General features: G+C 47.3%; 1 protein-coding gene across 1 annotated transcript in view; it reads right to left on the bottom strand.

Moving 5' to 3' along the window:
* Window positions 1-1,573: 1,573 nt before the first annotated feature.
* The window catches only part of LOC130115187 (diacylglycerol kinase theta), a 36,552-nt gene continuing 23,293 nt past the window's right edge, over window positions 1,574-14,832 (bottom strand). Inside the window, exons 16-23 of the mRNA XM_056282809.1 lie at window positions 13,935-14,086; window positions 12,240-12,388; window positions 11,525-11,715; window positions 9,869-9,969; window positions 9,495-9,641; window positions 4,829-4,940; window positions 3,976-4,128; window positions 1,574-2,621 (exon numbers count right to left, since the gene is read on the bottom strand). Coding sequence (XP_056138784.1) covers window positions 2,520-2,621; window positions 3,976-4,128; window positions 4,829-4,940; window positions 9,495-9,641; window positions 9,869-9,969; window positions 11,525-11,715; window positions 12,240-12,388; window positions 13,935-14,086 — 1,107 coding nt within the window. The 3' untranslated portion in view covers window positions 1,574-2,519. The remainder of the gene's footprint in view (window positions 2,622-3,975; window positions 4,129-4,828; window positions 4,941-9,494; window positions 9,642-9,868; window positions 9,970-11,524; window positions 11,716-12,239; window positions 12,389-13,934; window positions 14,087-14,832) is intronic.

The raw sequence follows: 14,832 nt of genomic DNA, 5'->3' as shown, positions 1-14,832 counted from the left end.
CCATTGTGTCCTATAGACAGAAACCTTGGGTGTCAGGGCTCAACAGGAAGTTGTGATATAACACTGTGTCTGGTGTAGGATGTGATGTCAACCTACTGGGCCGGCCCTCCACAAACACGCAGTCAAGTAAAATCCTCATACCTCCGAAATATCGACTTCTCTATGGAACACGAAGCAACATTCCAAGACAGGCCGCTGTGTACTTTCCACAAAGAGTCTTCCTGACAACCCCCAAGGTGTTGCAGCACTTTCTCTACCCGCAGAGAAACGCAAAAAGGACAAAGAAATACAGCATCTACCAAAATGAGACTTAAACATTTTCTGGAGGTTTTACTGAGGAGACGGATGAATCAAAAGTTCATCTTCTAAGTCCATCACAAGCACCTTCCTCCCTTCACATTAAGACTCTTGAATGGCTCGAGCAGGAGTCATATCCTTCAAGGCTTACACTACTAAGGGGACCGGCTGAGGGTTAAAAGGAGGAGCTAATGGGTACATAGAGGCCAGGAATTTGTGTATTTGGCGATGGATGGTGCTCCTAGACCAGGGAAGGCTCTGTGCTGGGCAACCCCACCGTCTGTTTCTATCCAAACTGGGAACCAGTGGCTACCAGACTGCGGTGGACGGACGGCGACACACTGATAAATGATCAACAGCCACGGGCGTCCGGGTAGCGCAGCGGTCTATTCCGTTGCCTACCAACACGGGGATCGCCGATTCGAATCTCCATGTTTCCTCTGGCTTGGTCGGGTGTCCCTGCAGACACAATTGGCCGTGTCTGCGGGTGGGAAGCCAGATGTGGGTATGTGTCCTGGTCGCTGCAGTAGCGCCTCCTCTGGTCAGTCGGGGCACCTGTTCGGGGGGGGGGGGGTAGCGTGATCCTCCCATGCGCTACATCCCTCTGATGAAACTCCTCACTGTCAGGTGACAAGAAGCGGCTGGCGACTCCACATGTATCGGAGGAGGCATGTGGTAGTCTGCAGCCCTTCCCGGATCAGCAGAGGGGGTGGAGCAGCGAGCGGGACGGCTTGGAAGAGTGGGGTAATTGGCCGGGTATAATTGGGGAGAAAAAGGGAGGGAAAACGTCCAACAAAAAGATGACCAACAGCCACCAAGCGAATGCTTAGCTGAACTCGGAGTGCAGCCGGTCAGTCTGTCGTACTGATCAGCCACATTAGACGATAACCCACCGTCACAAACATCGAGCCATAACTGGCGTGTATTTTGAGAAATCACCATCTACTGTTCCGCATAGACAAAACTAATCATTAACTCCCCGCCTCGGAGGGTAAACAGTCCAAAAGCCCCTTAGTTATTCTGTGCGTTTCCAGTTGTTTTCCAGATTACTTTTTGGATGTGTTCTATTAGTTGTACTTCGGCTGTGACTGCCAGCAGATTAATTGGCTCCATATAACACTGGTTTGCTGTGGTTTTGGATGAGCAATGAGTTTTGTGTGTGATGTTGCAAGGCCAGATGCTTTGGCGAGCTTCACTACAATATTATCACTGTATTTTGTGGTCTGGCAGACCGACAAGTTACTAAAAGATTTATCACCAAGGAGAAAGGGGGGGGAAGTCCCTTCTGCACCGGGGAGACTTCTACTAAATTATGCTACGTGATAATATTTTGTCATATTAATAACATGAACCATCTGGTTACTTAAGCATCGCTTCATCACAGGACTCCTCATGCAGTCTTCATCTCACAATCCCAGACTTGACTGGATTTCAAGATTTCGGCCGACGTTCGGGATCGTGTCTGTTGAAAGTGGCTGAGCAATAGGACTCATGGCTAGACCGTATCACCACCAAATGTCACAATATGACCATCAACCTGATCACAACACGTCATAGCTGAATATTGTTCTACACTGCAACTAATATCACCATGGGACAGCCAATGAGGTCCGATTACTGTATAGCTGAAAAGTATTCTTCACGACATTGAATATCACAATATATCGAATGACAGGTGGTCCACAGCGATTTAAAAGGTATAATCATGTCCATAAAGAGAGTGGAACAATTTCTTTTCCGTATGTTTCCGCATCCCCAGTGCAACTCCAAAACTTGGATATCATGAAACCTCAACTTTCGACAAGTACGCCCACATTTCCAGACCTGTAGGAACCCTGTTCTATCAATGTACAAATCTGATCACAGTTTTTACAAGGTAAATACATGTTAGAAGCTAAGTTTTAAGTGCCAAATGTTAACCATTATTTTTCTGATTATTCCAGTTGGTAAATTCTAGGGCAGCAGGGAAAAAAACTGATCCCTACCAAGCCAAACCAGCTCAACTCAAGGCCATTCAGGACTAACTACCAGCAGGTGGAGAATGTTAAGTTAACCCACCTTTTACATCAGTCTACAGCCTGTCAGTGCTAGCTACAACCATCTGAGAGGCTCTACATGTGAAATCACAGACTCCCGGGGCCACATCTCTCTGTGAGAGACAAGATGGCTCTCCAGCTACAGCAGCGATCAGGATAATCCAGGAAATCTATTGGTCACAGGCGTCAGTTTCCTCCATCTCGTGAAGAGGGGCTCTCAGACCAGCCGTCCCTCATGACTGCAGCCTGCTTCTTCTGTTTTTGCTTCGACTTCCTCAACATCCGAACCTACAGACAGAGGAATATATATATATATATATAAAAAAAAAGAAAGAAATAAAATCCGACAAACCTAAAGGAGGAGCAGTGGTGTTCGGGGGATGATTTTTTTTTTTTTTTTAATGGCCAACCTGGGAGTAAGCTCTACTATGGGTTCCGGTGGCCCTGTCGCTATGGGAAGAATGAATTGGGTTTCGGTTAAAAGCTTGAAATAAGGTCTGTGCTCAAGACAATTCTAGACATTTGAACATCTTGTTTGACGTGATAACCTTTATTTTCCTTTTTGATTTTAACTTTTCCCCCTTTTTCACCCAAATTGTATCTGGCTAATTACTCTATTGTCCGAGCCATTCCGGTCGCTGCTCCACCCCCTCTGCCGATCCGAGAAGGGCTGCAGACTACCACATACCTCCTCCGATACATGTGGAGTCGCCAGCCGCTTCTTTTCACCTGACAGTGAGGAGTTTCGCCAGGGGGACGTAGTGCATGGGAGGATCACGCTATATCCCCCCAGTTCCCCCTTCCCCCCGAACAGGCGCCCCGACCAACCAGAGGCGGCGCTAGTGCAGCGACCAGGACACATACCCACATCCAGCTTCCTACCCGCAGACACGGCCAACTGTCTGTAGGGACGCCAGACCAGGCCGGAGGTAACAATGGGGATTCGAACCAGCAATCCCCGTGTTGGCAGGCAACGGAATAGACCGCTACGCTACCTGGACGCCCCTGTGATAACCTTAGACAACTGCGTTTACAAGTTTTCAAATGTAAATATCATTGACATGACTAAAAAGCTGTCATTAGCCTAATCAATGTGCCAGAGTTACATACGATAGATAACCATTTGTTAGCAAATGACTGCTGGAATAGGCTTCAGCATCCCCGCGACCCAGAGAGCAGGATAAGTGGTTCAGATAATGCACGGATGGATTCTTTTCTATACCATAGAAATGCTTCTAAATTCACATAATTGAGGTCTAGTGATTTTATTTCACACAAAACATCCAAATCTTACAACCTTGTGTTGACTACAGACCTCATCTTAGGCTTTTAATTAAAAACGATTGGGTCTAAAATAAAAAATAAAATTGCATTATTTCTGGATTTTAGAGCTAGAGACAAAACCAAACAACACGAGAGCACGAGAATATACCAGAATACATATTCACCTCCAGATACTTAGGAAGGTAGCTACATAAATGTCCCTCTCCCGTGCCACCCTGGGCCATTCTCTCTGCTGATTGGCTGTTTGAGCACCCTCTCCTCCACAACCTCCTCATTAATGATGATGATGATGTCTGTGTGACTGAATTCACGCATGAGCGCGCACACACACACTCACACACACACACACATGGCGCACCTTGGGGCCGGCAGCAGAGATGATGATGTGGCCCGGGGCTTGGATCCAGGGCTCCCCATCCACCTGGACTGGGATGGATTTGGTCACTGTAATCCTGATGTAGTTCCCTTGAGCAATGCGGATCCCAGACCGCATCCCACTCTGCACCTGACCCTGAGCAGGAGCAGAACACACACACACACACACACACACACACACACACACACACACACAGACACACACACACACACACACACACACACACACACAGTAGATAGATGGACAGTCAGCCAGGCAGATAGTCAGTCGGACAGTAAGAACAGACAGATGGTCAGACAGATAAAAAGAGCAAACAATTAGTGATAAATAGTCAGGCAGGCAAAAAAACTGTAAGACAGATGGTCAGACAGACAGGCAAGATATACAGGCAAACAGACAAAAAGTCACACAGACAGACAGACAGACAGACAGTTTTTCTTTACAGTTTCCACTACATTCGTGCTGTACTGATTTTGCCCTCATCGGCTCCGCTGCATTGTTTTTGCTGATATATTCAAACTATTCATCTGCTACAACAACACACTTAAATAGATATAAAGTTTCACAAAAACCCTCTATCTATTTCACAACTGAAGGTTTCGTCTAATATTCACTGTATCATTATAGAATCAGACAGCTAAATGTGTAGAATATGGGGCCAAAATGACCTGAACAATCAGCACAGAAACCTTACCAACATGTCCGATGGCAAGAAAGACTTGTACCAGCCCGTGGCTTCCAATCTCCCTGCTGTTATCCATCTACCCGCCCTGTTCACTTAGCCTGTCTCCCTGTCCGTCTCTAGCCCTATCTCCCCGTTACCACGGCAACCCACCATGTGAACGACTCCCGTCACTCCAACCACTTCCAGCATCCCGTCGTCGATTCGAGGTTTCCCGTAACGCGAGTCTCCCTCTGACCCCCACAGGTCAGCCCCCGAGCCCCAGCTACAAACAGAGAGAGAGAGAGAGCGAGATACAGATACAGAGAGAGAAGGGGAGACAAATACAGAAAGGGAGGCTTTATTTGTCATTCCACCCCATGTACCCACGCACATGAAACGAAACGAAATGCTGTCTCCCCCAGCCCACAGCAGTGCAACACACAGACAAAAACACATTCAAGAACTACTAAAACACACATGTTCAAACTAACACATATATCCAAACTAAACAAAGGAGAAAAAAAATCACTGTCCAAGGGAACAAACGCCAGCCAGGATTACTGTCGGAACCGCCAATCTGCATGGGCTAGCAGTTAGCCTAGCCGTCCCTGATTACGCGTCCTGGTAGACCGCCCTCCATGTTTCCTCCTCGAGTGCAGCTCCAGGCAGGGGCCGTGGTCCCTATGGCAACCGAACGAAACAGACCAAGCCCTCCCAGCCGATCCAGCGCCAGCTCTCCCAGCCAGACACCCTTGACACACCTCCCCGGCACTCCACAAGACGACATCAAAAACACCACAGCCAAAACCAGGTGAGGCCGCTGCCAGACCGCCCTCAGTGTTATCAGAACTGCCGGTCTGCATAGGCTAGCAGTTAGCTTAGCCGGCCCCGCTTCTGCGTCCTTTCAGACCGCCCTCGGTGTTACCTCCTCGGGTGCAGCTCTGGGCAAGGCCGCGGTCCCTGGGCCCACAGCGCAGCAGACCAAGCTCTCGCAGCCGATCCAGCGGCAGCTCTCCCAGCCAACAAACGAAGACAGAAACTTAAATGCAGACGTAGACAAACACACTGCATCGACGGTGCTGGGTGAGGCCGCCGCAAATGTGAATTCGCGCCACCATCTTCCCACACCAGTACTCGGTGAGGCCGCTGCGAATGTGAATTCATGCCGTCATCTTCCCACACCGGAAGCGGTGTCAAACTCTCATGTTCAGAGAGAGACAGACAGACGGATAGAGATACAGATACAGACAGAGAGTAAGAGATACAGAGAGAGACAGCAGTGTTACTGGAACAATCTGCAGCTCCTGGCCCCACCCTAAACAACACAAGTTAAATTCTTGCTCTATGCTGATGACCTGGTGCTGCTGTCACCCACAGAACAGGGTCTGCTAGAGAAATACTGCCAGAACTGGGCCCTGGCAGTAAATTTAAAAAAGATAAAAATTACGATCTTCCAGAAGAAGCCCAGGAAAGTAGACACCTATTTACTCTAAGTAACGCCGCCCTAGAACACACGTGAAATTATGATGACCTGGGACTGAAAATCAGTGCCTCGAGAAGCTTTGGTCTGGCAGTGAACGCACTTAAAGAGATAGCCCGAAGAGCTTTCTATGCAATAAAAAGAAAATTCTCTAAAATAGACATCCCAATCAAAATCTGGTCCAAAATCTTTGACAGTGTCATCCTGCACCATTGCAGGAAGTGAAGTATGGGGTCTACTCAGTCAGTAAGACTACACTAGACAGGACAAACATCCAATAGAAGCCCTGCATGCAGAATTCTGTCGAAAATTGCTAAATGTACAAAGAAAAACACCAACAAATGCATGCAGGGCAGAACTAAGCCGTTTCCCATTAATAATAAATATCCAAAAAAGATCACTTAAATTATGGATGCACCTTAAATCAAGTCCCTGTGACCCATTGCAGTTTAAAGCACTCCAAATCCAAGAGCTAAGCCCCAAAAAGAGTCCCCTCAGTCATCTGGTTGTGAAACTAACTAACCCTGTAACCACTAACATAGATGAGTTTCAGACTAGCACTGCTAACCAACCACAGATTAGAGTAAGCCGAATCATCAAACAATGCAAAAACTCATATTTGGAACACTGGGACATAGAAACCAAATTACAACACAAATTAGAACGTTATCGGGCCCTAAAAAGAGAATATAAATTGGCTGACTATCTGTCCACTGTCAAGAGATGGTCAGCACAGACACATCCTTACCAAGTACAGGCTCAGTGACCACAATCTAGCCATTGAAAAGGGCAGACACACAAAATCTTGGCTACCAAAAGAGCAAAGAATATGTGGTCACCGCACGGCAGGTGAGGTCAAGACAGAGATGCACTTCCTCCTAAATTGTGAGAAATTCCAGAACATAAGGGAAAATACCAGGGGAAATTTTAAAACCAGATTCCAAATTTTCTATTCCTGAATGAGAAAGAACAATGGCCACTTATTTTAGAAGAGGGCCAAAGGTCACACACAATATGTGTCAGAATGTCATAGCCGAAGGGTCGGTGAGTGACCAAAACACTGTCAATTACTGTTCCAACTACTGTTCAAATACTATTCTATATTTCTACCAGTTCTACCTATTCCTTTGTCCATTTATTATCATTTTTTTGAATACTCTATTAACCTATTTCAATGTCACCTGCTTTGGCAACACTGTAATGAATGCAGTCATGCCAATAAAGCATCATTAAATCGAACTGAGAGAGAGATAGAGAGAGCTACAGATATGGAGGCGGGGGGGGGGACAGACAGAGAGATACAGATACAGAGACAGACAGACAGACAGAAAGTGATAGAGGTACAGAGAGAGAGAGACAGAGAGATACAGATACAGAGACAGACAGACAGACAGAAAGTGATAGAGGTACAGAGAGAGAGAGACAGAGAGATACAGATACGGGGGTGGGGGCAGACAGAGAGAGGTACAGATACAGGGGTGGAGAGACAGACAGAGAGCGATACAGATACAGAGACAGAGAGAGAGAGAGAGAGAGAGAGAGAGAGAGAGATACAGAGAGAGAGAGACAGACAGACAGAGAGAAACAGATACAGAGAGAGAGAAACAGAGAGAGATACAGATACGGGGGGAAGACAGACAGAGATACAGAGAGAGAGAGAGAGACAGACAGAGAGAGATACAGATATAGAGAGAGAAAGGAAGACAGAGAGACAGAATATAGTGAAGCTACAGTCTGATGAGTATGGTACTGGTGGTCATACAACCGGTATTAAACATGTGAGCTACATCTAGATGTGTTAGCTCAAAAACATGAGAACATTGACAGACTAGCTAGATAATGAACAATCTGATCCCACTGTTTGCATTTACACCCGGAATTTAAATGACTTCTCCTTGTCTGCATTGTGATCAGCTTTATTTTTCAAGGTACTTGGCCAAGAAGATGAGTGGGGGCCATGTCTCCCAGTTGTCATCAAGAAATATATAAATATGTATGAATAAAAAACTAGAAACATCAAACATTTTCTCTGAGAGGGCAATTTTAACAACCCACAGGAAAAAAGACAAGTTATTTTGCTACACCCTGAGGAAGGATTAGTATAAGGATTAGTATATATAAGGATAAGCTGAGTAAGGATGAGTGGGAGAGAGGTGTGGTGTTGTATGAGGAAGTCAGGAGCGGCAGAGAAGTATGTAGGAGTGGTGCAGGATATGTATGAGGGAAGTGTGACAGGGGTGAGGTGTGCGGTAGGAATGACAGATGGGTTCACGGTGGAGGTGAGATTACATCAAGGATCAGCTCTGAGCTGTTTCTTGATTGTAATGGTGATGGACGGGTTGACAGACGAGATCAGGCAGGAGTCTCCGTGGACTATGATGTTTGCGGATGACATTGTGATCTGTAGCGAGAGTAGGGTGCAGGTTGAGGAGAGCCTGGAGAGGTGGAGGTATGCACTGGAGAGAAGAGGAATGAAAGTCAGTAGGAGCAAGATGGAATACATAATGTGTGAATGAGAAGAAAGACAGGGGAATGGTGAGGATGCAAGGAGTAGAGGTGGCGAAGGTATATGAGTTTAAATACTTGGGGTCAACGGTCCAAAGTAATGGGGAGTGTGGAAGAACGGTGACGAAGAGAGTGCAGGCAGGGTGGAGTGGGTGGAGAAGAGTGTCAGGAGTGATTTGCGACAGAAGGGTACCAGCATGAGTTAAAGGGAAGGTTTACAAGATGGTAGTGAGATCAGCTGTTGTATGGTCTGGACACAGTGGCACTGATGAAAAGACAGGAGGTGGAGCTGGAGGTGGCAGAGTTGAAGATGATAAGATTTTCATTGGGAGTGATGAAGAAGGACAGGATTAGGAACGATTATATTAGAGGGACAGCTCAGGTCGGACGGTTTGGAGACAAAGCAAGAGAGACAAGATTGAGATGGTTTGGACATGTGTGGAGGAGAGATGCTGGGTATATTGGGAGAAGGATGCTGAAGATGGAGCTGGCAGGGAAGAGGAAAAGAGGAAGGCCAAAGAGGAGTTTTATGGATGTGGTGAGGGAGGACATGCAGGTGGCTGGTGTGACAGAGGAAGATGCAGAGGACAGGAAGAGATGGAAACGGATGATCCTCTGTGGCGACCCCTAATGGGAGCAGCTGAAATTAGTAGTAGTAGTAGATTTTGCTACATCCCGTTTGCACCTACTGTGAATCTAACTACAGTGTTATTCAGATAACATATCCAAACACAGATCAAATGACAATACCAGGAAACATAGGCTCATAATGATGCTTCAATTTCAGGTGAATACACAGGAGTTCTATGTTTGACAGCTCTGTGTGTGTGTGTTGTGTGTGTGTGGAGTTACCTAGGTATGTTGAGGAATATGAGTCCCTCTATGTTAGGCAGCTCTATGTCCTGTTTGTCCACCTGCAGTCGAAGATCTTTGTGGAGGCTCCTGGTGTGACTGATCTTCTGTAGACCCACCTTTAAATACACCCCTTTGTTATGAAACCTTCTCAGAACACACACACACACACACACACACACACACACACACACACACACACACACACACACACACACACACACACACACACACACACACACACACACACACGAGTTAAACCTACTAACGACACACAACACAAACCTTGAAACATACACTATCTATGTACTGACGTCTCTTTTCTGTCAGTCAGTATCATTATATCTATGTCTGTACAGAATCGAGGTTTATACCTGCTGGTGAATTTACCCGGCTCATCTTCCCTTGCCTGGTGAAAGTCAAGGCTGAGCTCAGCATCAATGCCCAGCCCAAAGTAGTTGTTCATCTGAACAATCTGAGAGAGAGTGAGAGAGAGAGAGAAAGAGAGAGAGAGAGAGAGAGAGAGAGAGAGAGAGACAATGACTAGTTGCATCACGCCTGCCACATCAGTTTAACAGAGTGCTAACAATAAGCCCTTGTTGAGGCTCGTGTCTGAACGATGGTGAGAATCATTTTTTACCCACGACTGCCTGCCAACTCATTCTTCAAATCTAATAGTTAAGTTTGCGGATGACACCACAGTCATTGGCCTACAGGGACGAGATTCAGCACCTCACATCATGGTGCACAACCAACAATCTGGTTCTCAATGTGCAGAAGACGAAGGAGCCGAATGTGGACTTCAGGAGGTCTATAAGCTGCAGCCACTCCCCCATACACATCAATGGGGGGGAAGTGGAACGTGTCTCCAGCTTTAAATTCCTTGGAGTCCACATCAACGAGGACTTCTCCTGGACATCAAACACCCAGGCCCTTGTGAAAAAGGCCCAACAACGCCTGCATTTCCTGAGGAGCACCTGTCTATCCCACAAAATTCTCACCAACTTCTACCACTGCACCATAGAGAGCATCCTGACCAGCTGCATCTCAGTGTGGTACGGCAACTGCACCTCAGTAGACCAGAAAGCTCTGCGGCGGGTCCTCAAGGCGGCCCAGCATATCACCGGTAGTCAGCTCCCAACCATAAATGATATTTATCACAAACACTGCCTTGGAAGGGGTCTCAGCATCAGCAGAGATCCCACCCACCCCAACCATGGACTGTTCTCCCCCCTGCGCTCTGGGAGGCGCTACAGGAGCCTCAGAGCCCGCACTACCAGGCTCAAAAACAGCTTCTTTCCCCAAGCTGTTGCTCACCTGAACCTGGCTACCCACTGAATGTCTGTTGATTTAACTTATTTTTCACTTATGGTCTTCATCTGTGTATATCTTATACTGTGTTTGTGTATGTCTGTCTTGCACTGTTTGGTGAAGCCACAGCCCTTGTTTCATTTTTAACATGTGCCTGCACACTGTTTTTAATGACAATAAATTGAATTGAATCTGAGCTTGCTAAGTGAAGTGTTGAGATAAACGATGGACCTAAACTGGCTTTCCTTAACATTTATACACAAAACTGAAAGATAAAAATAATAAACAGGCAATTGGAAACCAAGTCCATACACAGTTATATTAGTAAAAAGTGAATGTGGTAGGCATGTGGTAGCCTGCAGCCCTCCCCGGATTGGCAGAGGCAGTGGAGCAGCAACCGGGACGGCTCAGAAGAGTGGGGTAATTGGCCAGATACAATTGCGGGGAAAAAGTGTGTGTGTGTGTGTGTGTGTGTGTGTGTGTGTGTGTGTGTGTATATATATATATATATATATATATAAAGTTCCATTTTGCCTGCCTGTTTTTTGTCTCTCTAAATCCAGATCACAAACAAAGATGAATTTGTACTTAATTATCGGCTCATTTTACCATGAAAAAAGTGGTTGTAGAAAAATATTCAGTAATGCTGGGCAGCAGCGTGGATGAACTCATGTGACCTCACCGTGACACAAACGTTCCTCCCATGAATTCCGCCTCACCTTCGGCGGCTCCAGGAAGCCGCTGTCCTTTCCGTTTTCCGAGCCGGCCTCGGAGACATCCTGAGCATCCAGCAGGATGGTCCAGCGGTCCATTTGGACCTCCTCCGCCTCGTTAAGGGACGACAGGATGTGGTGGGGGTCTTCACCGCTATAACCAGAACCCCAACGCAGGATACGAGCCAGATCATTACCTGAGACAAGAAGAGGGAAATGAAATTAACACTGCAATAGAAAGCTTAATACATAAGAGACAGTTAAGTCATCACCTCTGACAGGGAAACAGAGTCATACCGATTTCCACCAATAGTTTTCATTGACTTTTCCATTATTTCTCCATAACGCTAACCTTCATTTCCCAGAAGAAACTATTTTATAGTGCTGCCAGTGAACATGTGTGCCCGACCAAGCTGGCGGTAACACGGGGATTCGAACTGGTGATCCCCGTGTTGGTAGGCAACGGAATAGACCACTACGCTACCTGGATGCCCCCGGAAATTCTATTTTCAAAATGCCTGATTTTTCCAGGTTTTTTTCATGACTGAATGAACCCCGCAGTGCTAGTGCCACACCAACCCTCACCCCCACAAGTGACACTGGGAAGGGAATGCCTGACCCAAACCATTTCAGTGCCGTGCTCTGAAGGACCACCACTAAAACCTTATGACAGGACAGACTTGAACAATGAAGATGGAATATGAATCTCTGAGTCTCTCACCTGTTCCCAGCGGGACGATAGCGATGGGAGGTTCAGGACAGGCCAGCTTGTGCCTGATGGCCTCCAGGACGCTCAGCACCCACCCTACTGTCCCATCACCGCCACACACCAACACCCGGAAGCAAGGAATATCCCGGAACATGTGGAACCTGGGTAGGAGAAAACTAGTCCATCTGACACACCAACATACCATCTGACAAAAAAATACCTCCTGTATACAGGGAGGTTTTTTTTCCCCTATTTTCTCCTCATTTTTAAACGTAATTTCTGATGGGGGCCACATTTGAGTCCCCCCACTTTGACAATTTGACCACAACTGAAATCTTTGTGTTTTGGAGAAGTTTAATGGAATAAAATGACAAATCTGCCGTCTGACCATCACATATGGGCGCTGGGTGAAGGTTGGTAGCAGTATGCCCTGTGTCCGGCGCCAACCACCGTAACACTGATTTAAAAGATTCTAAGCTAGCTAGCTCATAGCTCCCGATAACCTTGTGCTTTGGTGTTGCCAGTAATAACACATTAAAGTGTTAGCATAGCGCTGTGCAAAAGCTCTACATACACAGGAGCCACTACCAGACTTCTCATCACACACAGATGCTCATCAGAAGACATTTAAAGCCCTTCAACGCCAGTCGGGTGTACGGTTGTCCTGTCACAGCTGCACTACTTTACTAATGCCACCAAGAAACTAACTTTAATGGTTGAAAGGTCAAAGGTCATTACTCCCGCGCCCCCCATTTCTCCCCGATTTACTTTGGCCAATTACCCCACTCTTCCGAGCCGTCCCAGCCGTGGCTCCACCCCCTCTGCCGATCCGGGGAGGGCTGCAGACTATCGCATGCCTCCTCGCATACACGTGGAGTCGCCAGCCGCTTCTTTTCACCTGACAGCGAGGAGTTTCACCAGGGGGACATAGCGCGTGGGAGGATCACGCTATTCCCCTCCAGTCCCCCCCCCCCAAACAGGCGCCTCAACTGACCAGAGGAGGCGCTCGTGCTGCAACCAGGACACATACCCACAGCCAGCTTCCCACCCGCAGACACGGCCAATTGTGTCTGTACGGCCCTCCGACCAAGCCGGAGGTAACAACGGGGATTCTAACCGGCGATCCCTGTGCTGGTAGGAAACAGAATAGACCGCCATGCCACCCGGATGCCTCAAAAGGTCAAAGGTCATCACTGGTGTTGGAATTTCTTAGTGTCTCCGAACAAGTGTGAAAGTCTTAAAACCACACAGACCTCATCAAGTCTCAAGAATCATTCTCTTATCAACAACTATGTAACATTATTACATATTACAACATTATTACTACTATGTAACATTATCTATCATGAGTTAAGAATATTTTTCTTGTTTCCAGAAATCTAACCTAGCTAAACTATTTCACTGCAGTGGAAGGTTATTTTGCTTGCTTTTGGGGACATTTTTTTTCCTCTCGAATATGTTAAATTGTGTCTCAGTGTTGACATGGCATTTTCAGTGCCAACAATACTTCAGTTAGGACAGTAGATACGTGGTTTTTCTTCACTCTGAACAGGTCAGACAGTAACTACAGTCGGACAGTAATGTCTTCCGGGATGGATATGTACCTGTTTGAAATACGCTCTACGATTTCAAGTAACATTAAAATAAGCCTCCGACACCAACACACAGCTAACAGCCGTTCAGGTCGAAGCAGGCGCTTCCTCTCACCCAGCCAGCGGTCCGCCGTTGGATATGTCAAACACTTGGTGGGGGTTGAGAAGCTTCCGGAAGCTGTAGAGCAGCTCTCTGCCCTTCAGCCCGCCGCTCTTGGGGTTGATGAACACCAGCAGGGGGACAACGTGTCGCTCTATCTTGTTGTGCTGGGGGAGAGATGAGCGGTAATTATCACAGCCGGAAATACAAGTTGACACTCGCACCCCCGCAGAGACACGCGCTCCCCTCAGGTTTCCCTGTACAGAACCAGCTTCTCTCGACAAACACACACACCGGGAATACAGATTTTAAGATGCACTTTGTTTAATGTGCACCGTGTGCTTGCAGTTGCGCGACAGGTTCAGACACAGGTAAAACCGGACAGTATTTTATATAGGGCGTTTTAGTAACAACAGCCAATTAACGTGCATTAATGAACAATGAACGCCTAACATTCACCCACGCACACCGATGGCGGTGTCACCCATGCAAGGTGACGACCAGCTCACCAGGGGCAGTTAGGGGTTAGGTGTCATACTCAGGGACGTCTTGACATTTTTGCCAGGGGGAACCAAGGATTGAACCAAACCAGCAACCCTCCACTTACCAGACGATCTGCCTGGCCAATTACCCCACTCTTCTGAGCCGTCCAGTCGCTGCTCCACCCCCTCTGCCGATCCGGGGAGGGCTGCAGACTACCACATGCCTCCTTCGATACATGTGGGGTCACCAGCCGCTTCTTTTCACCTGACAGTGAGGAGTTTCACCAGGGGGACGTAGCGCGTGGGAGGATCACGCTATTTCCCCCTCTCCCCCCCCGAACAGGCGCCCCAACTGACAAGAGGAGGCGGTAGTGCAGCGACCAGGAAACACACCCACATCCGGCTTCCCACCCGCAGACACGGCCAATTGT

Source organism: Lampris incognitus, chromosome 1 (assembly GCF_029633865.1).
Source record: "Lampris incognitus isolate fLamInc1 chromosome 1, fLamInc1.hap2, whole genome shotgun sequence".
NCBI lineage: Eukaryota > Metazoa > Chordata > Actinopteri > Lampriformes > Lampridae > Lampris > Lampris incognitus.
The sequence above is the reverse complement of the archived record's forward strand: the minus strand, read 5'-3'. Positions and strand labels throughout refer to the sequence as shown.